The 22370-nt window shown below is 45.7% G+C and overlaps 1 protein-coding gene across 2 annotated transcripts; it reads right to left on the bottom strand.

Moving 5' to 3' along the window:
• Positions 1-2329: 2329 nt before the first annotated feature.
• ATG14 (autophagy related 14) lies at positions 2330-22077 on the bottom strand. Of its 2 annotated transcripts, XR_005828820.1 has the most exons (11): positions 21859-22077; positions 16337-16399; positions 16157-16199; positions 15665-15746; positions 10804-11041; positions 10157-10386; positions 9583-9700; positions 8423-8513; positions 8227-8312; positions 4437-5412; positions 2330-4129 (listed from the first exon to the last, which is right to left on the bottom strand). XR_005828820.1 is itself a non-coding variant. In XM_040600256.1 (10 exons), exons 1-10 carry the CDS (start codon positions 22071-22073, stop codon positions 5106-5108), a joined length of 1473 nt encoding a protein of 490 aa, XP_040456190.1. In that variant the 5' UTR covers positions 22074-22077; the 3' UTR covers positions 2330-5105. The 2 variants fall into 2 exon arrangements, 1 of the variants encoding a protein (XP_040456190.1); XM_040600256.1 differs by having other exon boundaries at positions 2330-5412.
• Positions 22078-22370: the final 293 nt, after the last annotated feature.

The following is a 22370-nucleotide window of genomic DNA, read 5'->3' as shown; positions in this document are numbered from 1 at the left end:
GAAAACGGAGCCCTTCCAGCATGAAGTGCGGGTTGGGCGAGCCCAGGATGCTCACGGTAGATTTAAAGAGTATGTTGGGTTCTTTTTGCTAGTCCCTGCTTTACCTGGTGCCTGCCAGGCTGCGCGTCCCGCACCCCTCCCCGGTGCCGCTCAGCCACCTCTGCAGCGCAGCAGACATTATGGCAACCAGGAGGAATGAAATTAGAAATCTAAGAGAAGGGTGCGGCTGCCTTGTAATCAGCTGGGAAGAGGGAGAGGAAAAGCAGGATCCCTCGTTAATTTGTGACTTCATTCTCTTTAATGGGGTGCAGGCTTCACCCAAGCTTCGATCCGCTTCATCAGCCGCACTGGGATGAGCTGCAAAACAACTTTCTGGCAGGAGTCGTCTTGCCAAAGCTGTCACCATCCAAGGCCTTCAGCTTAATTTCAATTAAGGAAGAGGGGAAAGAAACTGCTTTCCTGCCCCCCACCCAAGACTCTGGAAAACTTGAGATAACCCATGCCAGGCTGACAGCAGCGAGGAAAGTCCCTGTGAGGCTGAAATAGAAGCAGCAGAGGAAAATATTTTGTAACTAGATAAGGGGGCTGTGAGGTCATTTTCTTTGGAACAGGGTGTGAGATTTTGGTCACCTTTGTTGAACAAGGGGAAAAATGAGAATAAAATAATAACATTGGGCTATTTTGTTCCTTGAAGCAGTTAAATACCGAGGACAATTTGATCTCTACCTTATCCCATCCCTGCCCTCCCCCCACACTGGCTGAGGAGCACGGGCTGTTTTATACATCATTAATTATGTAGTTTGCAGGAACTATCCCTGTTGCCCAGCATTGCTGCTACAGAATTGTTTTACAGAACCAAGTTTTGCATCCTGAAGTGGGTTGGTTCTGAATGTAGCCATGCTGAGCTGCCTGCAAGCTTTTCCCCCCCCCCTAAAAAGCAGTAAAGTACAGATTTCTGTTTCCTGAAGGGCCAGTTCAGAGAGAACCTAAGGTCCAATGAATGTTTTTTTTTCTAAGAGGCAAATAATAATAAAAAAAATGTCTAGTGTTGGATTTGTAAAATTCAGTGTTCAGAAGAACTGAGTGAAGACTGGGCTGTGTGCTTGACTTCCCTGCCTGGGAGCAGTTAAGAGTCTTTGGACTGAATTTCCAGATAGGCCTGTGAAGAAATTGTAATAACATTTCTATTGTTTGTAAACTTGTAGTTTTCATCAGGCTCTGGGGGTCTCCTGGCACGGACACCCCTGAGTCAGCCGTCACATCTGAGGCTTGCCGTTGGGCTCCTGCCTGTGTGTCGGCAGCCCTGCAGCGCCCGGCCAGCGTTGGGCTCCCCTGCCTTGGCCTGATTCCCTTTCTGCAGCACCTGGCATTGCACCCCTGCACGGAACTGCACTGATGCATCCGACCTGTGTCCCACGTCCCACTTCTGGCAAGGTGGGAAGGGTGGTAAAGCCTCACCCTAGGCTGCTTCTGCTCCCCAGCCTGCGTTTGGCTAATCTGGGCAACCCGGGAGCAGGGGTGGGACTCCGGGTATGACGAGGCTGCTCTCCTGCCACAGCCCAGCCCACACCTCCTGCTGATGGCACTGCTGAGGCAGAAGTGACCTAAGCGACCCGCAGGGATGCGCTCAGCTTCGGGTCAGGCTTGGCTTTGCACACAGGCTGCTCTCGGGCACAGCCAGCACCGACTGCGCTGCGGCCGAGACGACAAACTGCCCCAGCTCGGTGTGCGGAGCCCCAGGCTGCTGCTGCTGCCAACCTGAACCTGCAGCTGTCGGGAATCACGGGGCATCAGCCCTCCCATCCCCTACCTGCCATAAAAAAAAAAATTAAGCAGCCAGCAATCCATGGCCTGCCAGGCCACCAGTCCCACAGGCGGAGCTTGCCTCTTGCTGACCAGTTAGTGGCCCTTTCCCACCCCTCTCCCTCAGACATGCAACGGTTCACTTCGTCACCTCTTTAAAAATTCCGACGCATCCTTCTGAAACCCTTTAACCGTGTAAAGAGGAGCGTCCTCCCTGGCATGCGGCAGTAATTCTGGCTCACCACCTGCAGAAACCACCGTCACCCAGCAGAGGAGCAGTTCAAAGCCAGGCTTACACACGAGGTTTCTCGGTTCACACTACCTGCTCCAGAGGAGATGCAGTTATTTTATGCAAGATTATTTTTTTTAGAACGCGTACTGCTTATTCCACCTCTGTATGATTGCACTGTAACAGGTCTGGTCCCTGTGATGCTTTGAAGGCTGGAAATTCTTGTGTACTTCCCCAGCACAGTTAAAAAGAAACCACACAGAAGTAACAATTGCAAATATACAACTTTAAAAAAACTTACTGTTAAAGATTTATTGCAATAATACAATAAAATTTAGAAAAAAAACCAAAAACATTTGTGTTTAGTTACATCTAGTTCGGAAGTTGCAGAGAGAGGCCCCGAGTTTTTGCAGGTGACAAGCAACCCTTGGGTGTCCCATCTGAGACCCTTCAAAGGCACCCGATTTTCAGCAGAGGGCCGGGCTCAAAATCGGGCTCTTCCTTGGCAGCTCAAACCGGCCACCCCAGATCACTGGTCATGGACAAAAGTCACGGCCCAGACCCAAATTCCCGCATTCATGTTACGCAGAGTGTTTTGTAAACTCTCAGCTGGCTGTCTTCAAATACCTATAATTACAGAAATTCCTGCCCTCCCTCCCCTGCCCCCAAAACAACCTGGAAAACTAATCCTGGCGATTGCACTCAAGGTTTGGACACACAATTCTTCCTTAGCTACACATGTGCAAAACACTTAAAAAACAAAACAACAAAACTCACAATCTGTATTCTGTTACAAAAATGTTTCGTGAGAAGACCTAGCCCAATGCATTTTAACACCCTGGTGGTGCCATTGCGCACTTTCAGAATATGACGACTGCAAATAAATTATTTGGAAAACATGAAGTATATGGCTTAAAAAAGGTCTTGTGTCGGGTTTTCTTTCCCTAAGTAAATGACAGTGTACACAGCTGAATCACAGCCTGACCTTTAGGGATTCAAAGTAGCACAAAGGCAGCAATGAAAGAGTGACTGAAACGCAAAATTAAAACAAAAACAAACCCAAAAAAAAAGATATTTCTATGGCGGGGTCCAGTGCAAAATAAATGGGGAAGCAGAAGGGGCTGTTGCGATGCTAAGAGCCCAAAATACAGTACTGGTGAGTGTGTGCTGGTTGCTCTGAACTGCGAAGGGTCCGATAGCTGCAAGGAGTAAAGTGCTGTGAACTGAGCAGCGACCAAACCCTCCCGGCCCCGGCAGTGCTCATTTCTGTGTGGGGCACCAGCCCCGTTCAGGCTGCAGTAGTCAAGGGAGCCTTGGCTGTTCTCTTAAGACAAACCCAACTCTTGGATTTAGACCAAAAGGATGGTAGGATCGAGGGTGTCTTCATCTAACCACGTCCATGGTGCTAGTGTGGAGGTAAGGGTCTTTGGTTTAAAAAAAAAAAAAAAAAAAAGAAAAACTGAATCAAACTACCAACAATAGACGCCAGCTCCCAAGGCCAAAGAGAAAGAGCTGCCATATGAGAGGGGGGGGGGGGGCTGGGAGACACGATACTGGGCTGGTACCCCTGGCGTGGAGCTCGCTGGGGTATGCAGGCATCGGAACCAAACCTGCTCTTCCACCCCCTCCTCAGTGGAGCGAGGAGGCAGCGCTGGCTGGCCAGGAGAGGAGCAGCACAAAACCACCACAGAACGCTCCACGAGATGGCTAGGCAAGCCAGTCCCGGAGCCGGGGCTTCAGACGTGCAGGAGGACACGGCCTGATGGCGGGGACGTGGCTCGCGCAGCGCTGGCTGCACCCTCGCTGTGCCCCCGTTAGGAGCTGCGTCCCCACAGGGAAGCTACCGGGCAGAGTGGCAGAAACCTTCCCTCTCGGAGGGACGGGAGGATGCTTTCATGTCAGTTTACCCCATGGAGAAGTACAATGTCAAGCTATATAAAATGTAAACCGTATGTTGGAAGCCTCACTGAGCAAACCATCTTTAAGTAATACATACCGCAAGGCAGAGGAAGCGGAGGAGCACTTGCTAACGAACACATCTGTTGGCATCGCACCTCCCATAGTTTTACAAGTGAGCCAGCTGCGCTGTGAGCATTTCTGCAGTGAAATGAAATCAACTTCTTGGCATTCAGTAAACAAGAGAAGAAAACCCCACCATAAACATAAAATAGGGTTTAAAAATGCATGTAGTGTGGAGACCCTGTGACTTCATTAAACTAGCTTGCAATGAGGTTTTTCTAATATTAAGAAGTGGCAACATGGTGTCGTAACTGATGAATATTATTGCAACAACGCAATCCTGTATCAGCTTCAAACATGGGTCTAGCTAAGAGAACGTCCAGTGTTTCTTTGGTGTATGATATTAAGAGTAAAGAGCACAACATGAAACTTGTAGACTACCTACCAGTGGAAACAGCATTGAAACAAACCAGTTTTCTATGGCAAAACTGGGTAAAGATTCACAACCAAATCTAAAGTAAGAGCAATTTGCTGTGTGAATTCTTGTCCATGCTGATTCTTTGTATTAAAAATATGGCAACAGAGATTAGAAAACATGTTAAAAATGCATAATTTTCATGTCCTGAATGAAAAAAAATTTAGAAATATGCATTTTTGCATTATGCAAGACAGATTTAAAACACACACAAACAAAAACCCTGTAAGGAGTTAGGAAAACGTGAACTGCATTTGCACCACTGTCCAGACCGCACACTGAGCAGCCTTCTTCTCTCTGTACTCATCCTGATCCAAATACTCCAAAATCTGTTTCTTCTTTAGAAAGTAGAGCTGGAGGCTGCTGCTGGGTCCTTTTTCTTCGATACTCAACAACGCAGACAGAACCAAGACACAAAGTGCCGTCACAGAATCCATCAGAAGTACGTAGCTAGCTAATTTACAAAATGGTACCATCACAGTCATCTTGGGTAAATAAAAAGGTTTTTCTGGTTTACAAAATGAAAGTCTGACCTTTTCTTTGTTCCAGGCACTACTTAACTGAATAGGTACGGTTTTACTACAGCATTGTCAGGGAGGGATTCCTTCCACAAATCCTACGATCCTTTTCCCGTGCTTGTTAGCGATGTCCAGTGTACGCCTTCAGCCAAGAAGTCACCGAGGCAGCAGCAGACGAGATCATTCCACCAGCGCTGCTGCTGGCAATGGGCTGAGAGACCTGTGTGCTCTGACTCTGCAGCATCTCCACCTGCTGAGAGGGGATATCGCAGAACCTGGGGCTCGGCAGATTCTCCCAGTCTGTCCCTAGGTCTGTCTCTTCATCGCTGACGTGCTCATCTCCACTCTCATCTGTTTCACCGGTGGCACTGGGATCCACAAACTCCATGGAGTCTTCAAGATCAGCACTGATTTCAAATGGCCCAGACCTGCAAACACGGACCCAAAGCCATCAGCACCTTTGCTACCACGCAGGAGAGGGACCGTCCCTTCGCTCACGTGAGGCCTAGGCATGCCAAAGCACCCTGCTCTGTCATGCGTACAGCACAGAAAGAATAACACCTCTGTGTTTATCAGTTGGCAGAGAGAAACTCACTGGCTACAGAGATAACTGTGTATTATGACAACAGTGAAATGAACACAGTTGGCCAAGGAAGCGATAACTGGGTTCCAACCCACGGAGCAGGAATGGTGGAAGAGCCGTTCTGCTTTGGCAGTGGACGGTGAGACACGTACACTCAAAAGAAAAAGCTACTGCTAATAACTCGCAGCTCCACTGCTGGAAATCTCAGCTTGATGTGGAACGGCTTTTATTTTTAACGCTAGCCCTTGTCTAGGCCAAGACAGCTGCAGCTCTGTCAGCGAGGGGAAGGGTGCAGTTTACAACTTACGGAGCTGCGTTGGCACAACTTGCTGGTGGAGACTTCCCACAGCAGCGCTTCACCCTCAGCAACACCTCAAGATCTTTTTTTTTTTTTTTTATTCTGATCAAACTGGTCAAACACTGGAACAGGTTGCTCAGAGAGGCTGCAGAGTCTCCGCTGGAGATACTCAAAACCATAGCGGCCACTGGTCCTGAGTAACCTGCTCTAGTTGAGTTCTGCTTTGAGTGGGGCGAGGGGCTGGATGTCCAGAGGTCCTGGCCAAACCCACCTGCGCTGTGACTCCAAGTTCCCTGCTGCCACTGCCTGGTGGGGGAAGCTACTGCATCCCACCCCATCCCGCCGCTTCGGGCTAGCGAACAGGCAGCCAGACCCTGGAACTTCTCCACCGAGCCAAAGCTGGCGGTTTCAGAGGCTTGTGACCCATGGTCAGAGCCTGCGAGGTTTTCAGGGAGGTGCTGCAAGGTGGATTGCCCGCAGCAAGCAGCATCCCTGGCCAAAGTTCATTCCAAAACACAAAGCTGCTCAGTGGAACCGGAGCAAGAACGTGAGACGGGTAAGAGTGACGGGAGAAGGAGCCTGACGTAGTGATTTAGCATGGAAAATTTTAATCCAGACAATTAAAGCCTGGTAAAAATTATATGTATGTGAAAACAGCAGCCTATAAAAGAGACTATCGGGCATCTATAGGCTTAGATATCTAAAGAAAAATAAAGAGAGCTGGTTGCTGCAGACTTTGCAGACAGTTGAAAAATTAGAGGTAGCCACTCCTCTTCCCTAGTCTGGAAAGGAATGGGAGCACTGTCTCCTGGCAAAGCATTTTGCTTAACAAGGCAACATAAGAGAATCATCAGGTTTAAGGCCAGAAGGGACCATTAGATCATCTCGAGTGATCTCCTCCGTAACAAAGGCCATTATGTTCCACCCCTTCCCCCTGTCCTGAGCCCAGGAACTTCTGCCTGATGAAAGCATCCATTCTGGAAACTCCCCCAGCCTTGACAGGATGACATAAGGAAACAGAGAATCCCCACCTTCATTCTTGTGGGTAATCAATCTCTGTGTTAAGCACGTGTGCCTCATTTCAACCTAGCTCAGACTCTCTGCTTCCAACAGCGTCTGTAAAGCCATTCAGTAGCCCGTTATTTCCTCCCCAGGAAGGCATGGAAACCAAGCCATCTATCGATCTCATCTCTAGCAAGCTAAGACAGTTTTACACAGGCTAAACCACACCCCTCCCTGGTAGGTATCTTCTCCGACTCTTTCCTGTGACCTCCTATGCTGCTGTGTGGACCCAACTGATGCGTGCACAGAGAAGTGAGACCCACTGTGGCGCCTGGGCCTTTCACAGCAGCTGCTTTCCAGGACACAGTTCTTCATTCTCTGGGTATTTCCTGCACTTCTCCCCGTTTTCAGGCAAGCAGCAGCAAGCACAAAATTTTTTCCAAACTGAGCTATGTTACAAAGATTTGGCTCCCCGTATCTTTAGGCTGAATCAGCAGGGATATACCCAGAGAACTTCAGGTAAATGGTTAAAGGCACACACTTGGTCCCTCTTAGTGGCACTGCAGGTTTTCTAATAAAACTAGATCTGTACATGAGAACAAAGTGGAAAAGCAGATTTCAGAACATTACGGTGTTTAAGGGGGGATAAAGATTAAACAAATATTTGCAGACTACCTTAGGCATAAGTGACTTGTGACTGGATTATCCCAACAGGAAATCAATGTTGTTGGCTTTCTTATATTTCAGTTGTAAAAAAAAAAAAAAAAAGATTATTAAACCTGGTGCACGTGGGCCCATGGGAACTGATGTTCTTTTCATCACGTACTAAGTTAACAGAGAAGTTGTGCTTAATCTTGATTTACATATAAATTAATACTATTTGAAGTGTCGACTTTGGTCTAGGTTGTTCATTGACTGGAAGTATTTTGGGAAAGGTTTACCTAGGATTTGTTTTAGGGTTTATATTGCTGGATGCTCTTAGGTATTTACATGTTGGCAAGATGGGGGTAGGTCATATTTGGAACGCAGGGAGACTGCCTGGCATGTGTGCTGCTGTCCCCTGGAGGGAAGGAGCTCCTGCTTCTGGGCACAGGGGAAACAAGTCTCCAGCAAAGCCTCCAGCTGAGCCTGCCATACGCAGAAGCACAGCAGACACGCATCTTTGAAATCTAATTTCCTACTCAGGCCCCTTCTTTTTCTGTCCTCCCTTGCCTCCTCCTTGTAACTACCCTGATTTCTGATGTAACGAGGCCTGATCTATAGGCACAGCAGAAGAGAATTTCCCTCATAAGTAACAAGGCAAATGCATAACTTCAAAGGGATTCAGTCACAGGTGAGTTGAGATACTGCTTTTCTTACCTGCCCAAGTTCTCAGTGTCTGGGCTGACCAGGTACATAAGGTTCCTGAGCGTATGCAGTGGGTGCAACAGATCTAAATTTACATGCTACCATGGGGAAGGTAAGAAAAAGACATGATCAGTTACTGGAGGAAACCTGCAGGCACAGCTGGTATTTTAAAAGCTATTCCAAGAATCCAAACATGCATTCCCCCTACCTGAGAGAAGCAAAGGTGAAGGATGTTAGCATTCAGCTTCTTCACCGCCCGTGTGAACCTGTGCCTGCTGAGATTCTCTCCACAGAACTCGCTGTAGAAACACCATACAGAAAGAGAGAGCAAAATGCTGTGAAAATACACCTACTGGAGACATCAGCATTCTGTGCCCAGGCTTCCTAACAAATCCCGGAGTGAACACCCTCACGGCAAGTGCTTGTTTAAACTATACAGCCAGTTTTAGAGTGCTCAGGAGATTGATTTTTCACCTAGCAAGACTGTTAGCATTTCACCAGCCAGCACTGCTTGCCCTAGTCAACAAGACAGGTGATGTAAACTGTATGAAACTCGAAGATCTGCCGTAGCCAAGCTACTTCAGCTCTCCTTTAAATCTTGCATCATTGCCTGTTCCCAAGCTTTTCCTTCTGTGAAGACCGAGCACCCACATAATAGTATTAAAAAACAGCTTTTGTGCCCTTACTTCAGCAATCACTATTTTAAACACTTAAAAAGCGTATCAGCAGCATATTTGAGCCCCCTGGAAGCCTGACCAGCTCTACAGCTCCCTCAGTATGTCTCCTGTACACATCCCATCTGTTCCACATAGACGTGAAAAATCTGACAGTGCTTTTCATCACAAATGGGGTTTCTGCAATACACTCCCAGACATCTGGCAGCCAGGTACGTTCCCCATTGGTGTTTTATCCCTAGGAGAATTATATTGCTGTCATGCCACGTTATAAGGCCTTGTTCTACAGCACTTAATGTAGTGGAGCTATTCAAGATGACTAAGAGCTGCTGAACTGGGCTGGGATTTTGTAATGTGCAGTAGGGTCTCATAAAATGAAAAAGTGCTATTCACGGACTGTCATATTTCATTTCTAATTTGAGGATGCTGAATACGTCAATTAGAAAGCTCTTATTGTCAACTATGATGGCTCGTCTACACACTCAGGAGCTAAAAAATGAGGGCGGGACTATTAACTGTGGTCTAAAATCCTGCTAGCCCTCCACCCAAAATTGAACAGGACAAAAATCCATGAGCCATCAACCGTTCCATAAAAGCCGTTCCAAGTAATGACTTCGTTCCCAAAACCAAACTGAACTAAGACCAGTCAAAACTGGCCACCGATTCACCTCCTCCGAGGCTTGCGTTTACTTGCCTGTTGCAGAGCTTCTTGGGAAGATTTACATCGAGTATGAGAGACAGAGTATTAACAAGCTGAGTTGCATAGCACAATGCAGCACTGATGGTATAAGCAGGGTTATTATGTTCCATATCTAAAAGAAATAAAAACACCATGAAAGTCTCGTTTTAAATAAAGCCTCAGTGGGTGTGTTAATGCGTTACTGAAGTCTACTCTGGAAAATGTCATTTGTAAGTACTGAGAACAGCCTGAATCCAGCAATCATTTACAGTGAAATCTGTCAGAAGTTGGTAGAAAATAGTAATTCTTGGAATTCCTGTTAAAATGACAACATGTGAACCATGTCAAAACTGTGAATAATTAACTTTATCTCTCCATTACATTGCGCTGTGTCCCAGTGAGCATTTCCTGCAAAAGAAGATTTGAGTGGACTGATCCCTATCCCGGTGTTTATTTCTGATTCAGGTTTGTCTGGGTAAGGACAAACAGACCGAGCTACTGCTCCTCACTGCCTTCTGTTGGCATCCACGGCTGCAAGTTCTATGGCTTCGGGAGTATCCCAGATGCCTAATCAGACCTTCCTCCTTACCTGGTCCTTGGGTAGTCTTCTTCTCTTCCATCCAGTTGTAATACGCTGAGTAGTCTCCATTATTAGGAAGGGTTATCCAAGGCCCTGTGATACTGATGCTGGTGTCCCCGTTATGATCATCACACACCCATCTCCCAGACAGGTATGTGGTTCTCCTGGCTTCCGCGAGCTTGCTCACAGTGCTAGAGGTCATAGCATTGTCACTCTCAGAAGACACATCTGCAGGATCTCTGTAGCACCCAAAGAGGAACACAGTGTTTTTAAAGGAGCTTAAAAAAAAATACTCAGAGATGCACTTAGCAGGCACTCAGCCAGATTTCGCAGAGAGCAGAACGCCTGTAGATACACCCCTGCAAAACTCCTCATTCCCCAAACTGCTTTCCTTTGTTCTAGGATTTTTAATTATCTGTTTTAAGGAAGTTTAACATTGGACACATACCTCAGATCTCTCAGTGGGGAGATGCTAGCACCTCCAGATTCTTCTATTCTGGACCTCTATCTCTGGGTCAGATGCTTTGCCTTTGGGAAACACCTCCTTCTCCCCACAGACGCTCAGGGAGCCAGAGTGTCTAGCTTAGACTTACATGACTCACTTCTGGGTGTCTAAAGCAGAGCAAAACGAGTCCAAAAGGATAAGCCTTCCGTACCTCATGCTTGTCTTTACTTCTTCAATGGGAAATATGACTGATGTTAGCTCCAGGATATGCGTCCGACGAAGATTTGCCAGATGCTCGTACTGGGTTTTCAAGTCATAGGTTTTTTTCTCTACCAAGTCTCCCAGCTTGCGGTTATGCCTCTGGATCTTCTCTTTCTTCTCCTGATGTCGCTGGGCCCTGCGATAATGCTTCTGGTTCTCCTCTTTAATTCTCAGAAGCCCCTCCGTGTCTGTGAAAACAGCAGCAGATATTAGCCTCAGAAAAGGAGCTGTGAGGCACTTGTAGTAAGTTTTTGAAAAGTATTATTAATATTTATAGAAAAAAAGATCTATAGCAGCTTAAAATGGAAAACACTGCTAAACTATTAACAACTTCCAGCCGCTCAGCGGTACAACTTTTTGATCTTTTCTGAAGATCTCCAAAGAGACTGAAATTGGGATTATTCTTTCCCTGCCTTTTACCCAGCTATTTTTGGATTTGGAGCAGAAAAGCCAAGATTTCACAGTTTAATTAAACTTCTGAGGTAATCATCATGACAGAAATAGCTTGACTGTACATGTTTGCATGGTGCTGGCCAAAAAGACATACGTTGCTTGCAGCCAAAATCAAGCGCAGATAGCATCTTTATTCACCATTTCTGGCACCACTGCTGCTATTAGTGTATGCTGTTTGGGCTTTGCTCTCGTCCATGTGCTCTTAAAGCGCTTGGATCCCACCAGCGCAGACTTCTCGTTACCACAAGGGAACACTATCTCCCTTTCCAGTAACAAAATGAAACATGTGCTTGTGTACTGGAGCACTGCAACCACCGGAATTCACTCCACACAGCAGGCACACAGAGGCTTAGAAAAATATCCTCCAAGAGCATCTGCTCATTCTCCTATAAAATAACTGACCACAGTAATGCAGTAATGCTTCCACAAACATATGGTGCTAGAGACAGTTAGCCACCTCTGTCTTTCAAAAGCACAGGAAAATATTTCTTAGACACACTCTCCAAACACATGTATTAATGTACCCTAGTTTGAACGAGAGCTATCTTAGTCACTCATTTTCTGGGTTTACAGCTGAAAAGAAACAGTGTTGGTCAGGTTTTCCTACAGCAAGGCATCGCTTTCCCATAATTAAGAAGTGGGATAACTGTCCCTTCCACAGAAGGGAAGGGCTAAGCCCTGACATCATTTTACTGATCTATTTTGATTGCAAGGCACAGATGAGACCAGAGCTACAATAAGAATGCTTCATGGCATCTGCTACTTAAAAAAGCCACATTACATGCTACTAAAATCAAGAAAACCTCTAAGTAGCTGTACCTACTTCAAGCAACACATTCAGACCGTCAGCCTTCCCAACAGGGGAGCACAAAAATTAAAGACTACATCCAAAGAATGGGACCAAAGGCCGTTTCCCGTCTGCAGGTCTGTGCCCAGCCACGCTCAGCCAGCACATGATACCCTCCTGCTAGTCCCGGTTCACAGCCGCAGGGTTGGAACCACACAGACCTTGGAATGGTCCCTGTTCCAGCGGAGTGGGGAGACCAGGCCTGCTGGTACCCCTCAGAGCATGCCTGTCCCCGCAGACACGGAGAGTGCTTTCTCTGAAGGTCAGGAATTATTTCTAGTCGTCTGACCTGTGGTGATCCATGACGTGTTTGATCGGAAGGAAGATCTGATACGCGGGAAATGCAAAGTCTCAAATTAAAGAAGGTGAGAATAGCTTCTCTGTGCAGATAAGAACTAATAATTCTCAAGTTTATCAAGTAAGTGATGCCCTATTAGAGGAATCATAGGAAAATGGACTTTTCTTTGAGCGATACTGAGAATCCCTGTGTTGGCTAGTAATTCAGTTTCCTTTAAACATTCCTGTAACCTCAACAGAAAATCAATTAATGCTTGCATTCATATTCCCAATCTCTCCCTTTGCATAACGAGTAAGAGACAGAGGAGGAAAAAAATGTCCGTCTGTTCAATTTTCATACTCATATTGTACTTAAAGGCTGCTTTTTCAGAGAGTGAACTCCCTTCTCTGCAGGTTCAACAGCAAGTATTTGAGAAGCAGGGGAGAACACTGCACACACGTTTCCTCAGTAGCAGTCCCGGTGCAGAAACAACTGTCCTTTTTTTGGCATAGCACCTCTGCTTTATGACCCGGTTTATGAGGTGATTAGAAATTGTCCCCAGAAGTATTTGTGGACATCACTATGTCCCACACACCTACGCTGCCTGGTACATGCAAGCACGGGCACACCAATCTCTGCCCAACAGAGCGCTACGCCAGATATTTGCAAGACTCTCTCCTTGAACTGTTCTCCACAGACAGAATGCAAACATTTTAAAACCTTATTTTAAGAAGTACCAATTATTGAGGTATCGAGGAGAGTCAACTCCAAAAGCAGGAACCCAATGTTCCAAGAAATCATTCTTATTTCAGAAAACTAAACCATATCTAAGAGAAGAAAACCAACCAATTTGCATTTCCTAATGTGGTCCACGAGTGAACCAAGCTGGGTTCCTGATCTACTGGCCACTCATAGCAAGAGTTAATTTTGGGTCTCAAGAGCAGTTCTGGGGTAACTGAGCTAACAACAGGTCAACAGTTTGGTCAGTTCATGGGTTAAATCTAATCTAGTTCACTGTGAATCAGAGAAGTTGCAGAAGCTGCAGGTAATACACTTAACAGAATAGTAGAAAAGTGGAGGAACTCCACTCCCCAGTTGGTCCTAACATTTTGCCACTTTCAGAGCTGTATTTGGAGAAAAGATGACTAAGTTCCTCAAAGTCACACTGGCTTCCTATTCTTCTTGCTGTACAGGCTAAAGAAAGAAAGTAGTTATTACCTCCATAATAATCTTCTACCTACTGAAAAGCTTGCTTTTCCTCACCTTCCTCTTCTCTAAACCAAACCAAACATCAATTTTCTTAGACAATTCCTTGTGTTTTATTCCCAATATTCTCTCCCAGACTTTCTCCAGTTGATTTGTATCTTTCTTAACTTGCTCAAATTGGACACCAGACTTCCACTGAGGCAATGCCAGCACAGCAGGGTAACTGCTTCCACCTTAAATACAATCCTTATATTAGTATGACCCAGAACGAGGTCTGAACTTTTCTGGAGCAGCATTAGATTGCTCATTTATATTTAATTTGCAATTCCCCAGGTCCTTTTCCCATCAAATCTCACCACTGTCCCCCACTTCGGATTTATATGTTTCTCTTTCCTAAACAATATGCACTTGACTTTGTCCTTTTCATGATATTGCCAATTTATCTGCATTATTTTGAATGTGATCCTGTTCTCTGCAGAACTCATATCATCCTCCTCCTTGGCTTCCTCTGTTCCACCTTCTATTTCACCATGCAGGCTATTATGGCGAATATTGGACAAAACTGGGCCAGGAACCGGCTCCTGCTGAGCTCCACCTGTCTCACCTCCTCAGTTTGACAAGTATCGCCACTCTTCGAACGCAGCCTTTCCAGCCTTTTGTGTCAACCTTACAGTGATACCCCCAGAGCAAATGTATCTGCTCGCTTGCGAGGCGGCACGGGGTAGTGCCCCAAGGTAAGGTATGTAGCATCTTCTGCTCCATCCTCCACTAGACCGCTTGATCCCCAGTTGATTTGACGTGGCCTGTTCTTAACAAAGTGGTGCCTACTTTTAATTACCTTATCTTCTAGCTACCTGTAAAGTGGGCAGAGGTTTATAATAAGGTGACCATATGTCATCAGTTCAAGGTTGTCCCTTCCCTCACCCTTTGAAAACAGATCCTGCTTTCACTGTTTCCTGGGACATCCTCTCTCCCTTGTGTTCCCAAGTGCTCCACAGATTACTTCAGCTTGTTCCTCAAGTTCCCCAAGGTGAATCTTGTGAGGCCTTGCTAACATAATCAAAATATTATTTAGCTGGTTGTTTTCTTTCCTTAGCCTGCGGTCCTCTCATGATGTAAAATTTAATCTGGCTAAGCAGCTGATCACATTTTCTTCTCGAGAAGACAGAGCAAAGAAGGTGCTGAATGCTTCACACTTCTTTGCACTGCTATTTGCTCTCTTTCCTGTAAACTATCAGACTTGCCTATTTCTTCATCTTTTTCTTATTGTTACTATCCATCCTCCTTATTAACTGAAAAACATACTGCATCTCAGCCTTTTTGACATTATCACCACAAGCTTGTTCTAATCCTTTATAACTACTCTCAGGTATATGCCGTTGCTCCCACTGTCTGTATGGCTCCCTCAAATTTCAAGTCGTAAAAATGTTCTTGATTGCATCAATATGCTTCTGAATAGGCTTCCTATAATTTTTTTGCACGTAGGTCGTAACAAGCGCTGCATATTCTTTTCTGAAAATGACCCTACAAATCTCTTGTGTAGAACAATTCACTGCTCCAAAAGCAAAGCTGCTGAATGGTGGTAACTTACCAGCCTACGCTGCATTTCTGTGACCCCTGCTCAAGGAGGATTTTAGCATTTCTAGGCAGGTGTGGGTTAAAATTCATCAGTTACTTCACAACAGCTGCAAAGCTGTTTGCTCCTCTTTATCAAGAGGAAGTGATCAGAAACACTACACTGAATAAGGCCCTCTCTAGGGACCAAGCTGAAGCCATAGGCTGCTAAGCATTTACTTTTAAAGCTGTTGCAAAATGATTTCCATCCAGCTGAAGAACATCTACTGTTTCCTAATTAAAACTCAAGCATAAAAAGGCTAAAATCCACTCACTAATTTGCCTTCAAGTTGATTTAAGAAGTGACAGTTTGGAAATTCACCATTCTTAAAAACTAACACTCAAATTCACATCAATTGATTTTTCACTCTAAGGCACAGTTTTCCACATCACAAGAGCACAGGCATTACTCACGTCTTGTCATTTCATCATTTTCTTTGCAAATGGTCTGTTTCAGCTGCTCAATCCTCATCTTGCAAGACATTATTTTCCATCTCTGAAAAAGAACATTCAGCAACTCTAGGGCACAAACAACTTCAAACACACTGACTAATGATTAACAACAAAGCCAGCAGCTTTAGTGCAAAAGTAGCAGGATGTTCTTAATTGGATCAGGTGAACAAATAAATATTTCATATACTGTTTGGTGCACAGAAGAATGCCACAAACAAACCAAATGCCTAGTATAAAGTCAATCAGTATAATACGTTATTGATCAAATATCTAGTAAGAAATTAAAAATATTGACAGTTTGGATCACTCTGCTTGCAGAGCCAATTTCAATTTTGCTTACAACAGGCTTTTTGGGACAGCAACACAATGACCTCAAGGTAAATTTTAACTTTAAACTATGAGATCTAGGAATTCAGAGACTTTTAAAACTATGGGACACTTTGAACAACTCACCAGCTGATCAGTTATCTCTTTCCCTTCCATGGCCTTCAAAACACTAGAGGAAAAAACACGATTGAAAGTTTTATGACTGTCTGGACTACGTCTGTCTCCAGCAACAGTGCATTGAAGAGACTGTTTTGTTTTTTTCTGAGAGTTCTTACAGTTTATTTTCATTTAATAACTACAACTTACTGTTTTTGGAATTCTCTCTGTTTGGTTTTAAGATGCATCAGCCTTTCTTTCTTGTCTGAAAACCTGGAAGAGATTAAATGTTTTTATTGATATTTTGCACAATATGGCATTGTAAGTTTCTGAAAAGATAAAAAGACTTAAGCCTGTGGGAGTCTAAACCTCAACTATCTGCCTTATTCTTGGGAAGTAATGGCTGAATGTATAAAACTCTTGCAGAATTCTACAGCATGTGTCTCACAGGAATTGCAACAGAACCTCTACGATGAGGAAACATCAGCTTGTGGTATTACCCAACTTGTAAGCAAATTATTTGCTATTTCTAGAAAATTTATAGTTTCAAAACATCAATATTTTGTGTATTAATAAAACAGATAGTACTATAAAAACCTTTAGTCGCTGGAGAAATTAACAGTACTATCTCAGATACTGTCATGAGGCTGAACTGCGTATTTTCACAAGCTGCGATGGAATTAGCTGAGTCCACTCTGGTGGTGGGAAATGCAGGTTTTCACACACTACACTGCATTTTCTCCCTTCTAACATGCGAGAGTCTCTCACACTTTATTCATTAAGGGGTCCAAATAGGACAGCACTCTCTTAAGACTTTTACATGACATCCAAATCTTTTTTGTATTAGTAACAGCAATAAGTTGCAGCCTTCTACTTCTTCCTACCAGGCACCTGTAGCCATCACAAGCGCATGACCCAACTGTCTGCTGGAGTTCTGCTTCCCCAGATATCTGAGGTTTGGCAATTACAAAGAACTGATCAGAAGGGGACTATTTTGGATGCATCACCCTGTGTTTTCACCCTTTGAATACGCAGCAGCTATGTTCTGCTCCCCTCCATGTTCCACAACGTATTGAGAAATACATTTAAAGAAAACACGAATGATGCATATTGAGAAATCACAATGAAGCATGAAGCGACAAAGCTAACAGTAAGAGCAAACAGCAAGAGAGCCAGCCAAGAAATTTAGACAACACAAAAAATAGCAAATGCACTCTGTCTTCTGCCAGCGTATGGCTTCCCAGCTTCCCTTTGTGCCTGTGATGTTACAGCAGCATCCCCATCCAAGCCTCAAAAGTGTGTCTTGGGTTAAGCCCAGGCACGGAAAAACAATTCATTCTATCTCCCTCTGCAACATGCAAAATTGATGATTTTATCCTAACAGAGGTCTAAACATTTTACCTACAACCCACCAAGTCCTTTATTTAGAAAGAATTACATAGTAAGCCTTGACAGGATGGCATCTTGAGCCTCCCTCTCTGCTCAACTCTGTGGGTTTGATTTCAGGTGAAACATTAAAATGCTTCATTTTTCTCACCAAAGCACTGAAATCTGAAAGCTCGGTGACTAACTCTGGGTTCAGAAAGTGAGTAATCACCTTTCCAGATGACATAAGCATTAAAACAACAACAAAACTACTGGCTGCTGCCTCTGTAGTAAAGCAAAAATACCTATTTTCCTTCCAAAACAAACCAAAACCAAATGCAGGTGCTTGGCATAAAAGCCAGAGGCTATGCGTGAGCCGGAGGAATGTGGTGCAACTGCAGCCCAGCTGCTCAACCCAGCGCATTTGTTCTTCCTGTGTCCTCACCCCACCAGTCATCATGGAAATTACAAAAATGCACTGTACTAGACTCCAGTTTACCACAGAGCAATGCACACCTACTGCACCCCGACCTTTGGCTGCAACCAAAAATAACTTGGCCCAGAAACACCGCTCGGCACTCACACAGGGAGAACACGCTGGGGTAGTTTGGCAATTCTTGTTTTCAGAGCTGGGTTAATGGGCATGGAGTCTGACTAAACACAATTACCCAAATCACGTCCATCACATCAGCAAAAAGTTGAATGATCTGTCAAGAATATGCGACTAAATTAAGTTCTTACTGTGGAGGGAAGAAAGAAGTATTTGTGAAAGCCTGCAAAAATTACAGCTCACCACGCACTTCAGCAACTACGTCAAACAGCTCCTACAAACTTCTTTAGCAGGTTTCTCCTAAGCAAACATTTCCATTTCTTTATATAGCCCTAATTTTAATTGCGTCGCATCATGTAACTAATTTTTCCCTATATATCTACAGCCTTCCAATTTGGCAAAGACAAGACTTCGGATGAACTATTATAGGAACTCCCATACAATGCAAACAGAGAAGGAAAGAACTCAACATCTCGAATCATCCATTAAATGTTTCTCTTCAGTCTTACCACGTTAAGCTGAGATGTTCTACAGTTACCTGGCTTATTTCCACATGTTCACAACTGGAGAGAAGAAACAAGAAGGGCTTCCTAATCTATAGGGACTGATTAACACCGAAGGAGTAGAGGACAGCAATAGGTACCTCCATTACCGCACCTATTTGCTACAATAAAACTCCGTTGCTGCAAAAAGTCACTGTTCCTAATGATAACCCACAGCTTAAAACAAGTCAGACAGGCTTAGATGTCACATTTATATTGTCTTTGGCTTTTGCCACCTGCAGACACATAAAGCAAAGCAATGCAGCATGCCTGTAAAATACACTCTGAGAATTTATGCATATGACAGGCTGGAGCAAACTCCCGGGAGGAAGAAGAGTCTTCAAGCTGAAATCAACCTCAAGATGCCGGCTTAGTTTGCGAATATACAACGCATTACTAATGAAAAGAAGAATGTCAGTGATTATTTTACCGGAGGACTTCCGGCCTACTCATCCTTAATTGTAGCTGTACTTTAATAATTAATCTTAACAGCTCCTCCATCTCTCCCCCTCACAGATACAGGGTGTGATTTTTGCCAGACAGCTGAACAACTTCAGTCTTACTGCAGCTTCTATAAAAATTAGCACACAAAACAGTCCAATGAAAAGAAACCTGACATAATTCTTACTGTTAGAACACAAAACAATTTATCTTCTTATAAGGACAAATCACAAGAAAATTCTAAAAATAGACCACCATTGGATACAGGGAGCAATGCTTGCTTTCTTTACTTTTCACAAGAGAGAGAACAATCCTTTTCCCTCATCTGTAATACTTCAAAAAGACAAATGAGAGGCCCAAGTGACCCCATACACTTCCACATTCTGAATTTCTCACACGGCCCTTATAACCGAATCACACAGAAAAGCCCTTGTCGTGACCCTGTCAGCCTCCTCCAGCACCGGCCATAACACTGATCTAAAATTAACCCATCTACTACTAGAAGGCATAATGTAAACAAATAAATAATGATGACAGTAAACACAACCTGAAAGCCAGCCAGTTAACTGCACCTGTCCCTGCATGACCTTGCCATGGTGTGTGGCTGCCGTTTAAAAAGTCGCTCCCCCTCTCTGTGCTCATGTGGCAAGAAATTCACAGGCACCCGCTCGCTACCTACAAAGAGGAAACTAAGAAAACTGCCCTCTGAAGTGACAGGCTCTTCCTCACTTTTCTATCAGTCATTCCACGCATGAATTATAGAATGCAGACAAAATGTGTCAAGCACAGTTTTAAAACCAAGGAATTCCATTATCCTCAGAAGAACAAGAAGAAACCCGAGCTTTAGCGGGCTTTGACCCTACACTGAGTGTTCCTGCTGCCATCAAACATGTCTATGTTACTGGGGTGTTGCATTATTCCTCTATGTTACGTCGTTCCTTTAATTCATTAATATGAAGTTGCTGTTTTCAATGAATTACACTACTGCTTGGGGAAGTTTTGAGCAGCAGGAGAAACAAAGCCTGGGGAAATTGAACGTAGAGGGAGACCCCTGAGAATGGAGGCTCTATGAGAACAGAAGAGCAGTGATCCCTACAGATGGAACCATGGGTCCAGGCGGGGGGGGGGTGTTGGGCGGGAAAAGGAAAAAAATGAGAGACTTATTTCCTGCAGTTAAGAAACACAGTGTAAACATACATATTTCCTAGCCACAGACGAATGGGACAGTTAAAGCATCTTAGGAGGATGCAGTGAAAACTGTCTGACAGAAAAGCTGATCTTGTCTCACGTGAGAAGATACAAGTAAGATAAAGAGCTGCGTTTTTTTCCAACAAGCTGTTGACTCTGGCACTTTGGTTGGCTAAGGCTGCTTCTTCATGCCTTCATTTTTCTGATGGGTAGAAAAACTTCTTAAGCCTTAGTTAATGCAGAATGACAGAGGTTCCACTGTAACAAAGGCTACGGTTGAATTTCTATAATGAAGCCTGATGTTTAGCCAAAATCTTAAGGCTACAAAAGGGGCAAGGGAAGAAAAAAAAAAAAAAAAAAAAAAGTGGTTTATGTTCCAAACTCCAAATCCAATTTTTTTTTGTGGAAGCTGCAGATAACCCCAAGCAGTCTCACACAAATTTTCCATCTATTTTAGAAAGACTAAATACAGTTGGTGGTTCTATGACACAGTTTTTCATGTTAATAATAATAATAAAAAGCAAGCCCATCCAGCAGCTGACTAAGGTCTCGATTTCACAAGCTGATTCACGTCGGCTGACACCCTATGCCTACTCCCACTGATGTTAATGGAAGACAGACACCACTGTCCCCTTGGCTGTTCTTGCGTTTGGCAGAAGGATGTGAAGAGCCTTTGGTGCGAGGACCATAACACACCGCACGCTGCTTACCACCTTCCCAAAATAGTTTGAGAAATCACTCTCAACAGCTGCTAACGAAGCTACAAATGAAGGACCAAGAACACAGCGTCAGCCAAAAACCAGAGCTATTCTGGAGATGGTGCTGGGCAGACTTTTTAAGAATCTGGGATGGACATGCTGTGAACGACAGCTACGGAGGGGCGATCTGCATCTGAATCATGTAATGAGAATATTTGCTTATTGATGTAACACACATTCAGCTGCCCTCCCATAGAGCCAACATTTTGCAAAACTGAGCAGGAAGGTACATGATTAACTCCAGCGGAGCATTTTTTGTAATTCTAAAAAAAAAAAAAGGGGGGGGGGAGGGATGATTACAACTATTTGTATAGGCAACAAAATAAAAAAACTCAGGTGCTGTTTTCTTGCACACCTTCCTGATTTTGTGTAATGATTTAGAAGGCTCCCGGTTGAACGCGTGCTGCTGAAAACACAGCCGTTTCCAACACCCTGCCGCAGCGCTCTCGCTTTGCCCTGAGCCGTCGGAGTTTCTGCCAGCCACACCGCCGCGGGCACACCTGCTGAGGGCCCCGCCGAAGGGAAAGTCGGGGGGGCTGTACTAGTTACATTATTATTATAAGGAAGGCACCGTGGGCCATGCTCCGCCCGGGCGGGGCGGCCCCCCCCCCCAGCAGGCAGCCCCGCGGTGGGCCCGGCAGCGGCAGGGGCGTCCCCTCACCCCCCCGCCCCCCGTTTACCGCCCCCCGCCCCAGGGCGGCGGGGAAGGGGGACAAGGCGGACGACCCGCCCCCCTCCTCCGACCCCAGCCCTGAGGGGAGCGGGGGAGGGGCAGCCCAACGGCCACCGCGCCAGGCGGGGCTGCCCGGCCTCCCCCCCCGGGGGGGCTGGGCTGAGGGGGGAGAGTGAGTGCGTCCCCCGCCCCCGTCCCCTCAGCGCCGCCTGTACCTCTCGGAGTCGCGACCGTCGAAGAAGACGAAGTCGCCGCTCTGGACGCACTTGGCGCAGGTGAGGCGGCGGCGCGTGGTGTTGCAGAGCGGGCACCGCTCCACCGCCACGTACAGCCCCTCAGCGTCCTCCTCGGCGCCCCGCAGAGCCGCCGGCCCGGCCCCGCCGCCGCCCTGCCCGCCGGGCTGCGGCCGGCAGCCGCTGGGAGACGCCATGATGGGCTCCCCGCGCCGCCGGTCACGTGGGACTTTGTTTTCGGGCAGGGGCATTGTGGGAAACGAGCGCTGAGGCGGCGCGGGCCCGGCCCGGCCCCCCGCCCGGCCCCGGCCTCGGCCTGCGGGGCACCTCGCGTACCCCTCCAGGGCACATACTGGCCTTAAAAATAAACATTTCGGGTTTTCTCCTCGGTCTGGCTGCCCTCAGCACCTGCTGAAAGAAGGCGGGCAGCCCCATTCCTGCTCCCCTCACGACCGGGGTGAGCTCCGCTGGGCCTGGTAAAGATTTGTGTCATT

Source organism: Falco naumanni, chromosome 7 (assembly GCF_017639655.2).
Source record: "Falco naumanni isolate bFalNau1 chromosome 7, bFalNau1.pat, whole genome shotgun sequence".
Lineage (NCBI taxonomy): Eukaryota > Metazoa > Chordata > Aves > Falconiformes > Falconidae > Falco > Falco naumanni.
The sequence above is the reverse complement of the archived record's forward strand: the minus strand, read 5'-3'. Positions and strand labels throughout refer to the sequence as shown.

What these genes read in the sequence shown, in the direction of transcription:
- ATG14 (XM_040600256.1), bottom strand. Translation starts at nt 22,073, where the DNA reads ATGGCGTCTCCCAGCGGCTGCCGGCCGCAGCCCGGCGGGCAGGGCGGC. An exon ending in AAGAGATAACTGATCAGCTG is followed by an intron (nt 15,747 to 16,156) that starts GTGAGTTGTTCA and finishes GTTCTTTTTCAG; the next exon opens with AGATGGAAAATAATGTCTTG. An exon ending in GAAGTAAAGACAAGCATGAG is followed by an intron (nt 10,387 to 10,803) that starts GTACGGAAGGCT and finishes TGGGTGCTACAG; the next exon opens with AGATCCTGCAGATGTGTCTT.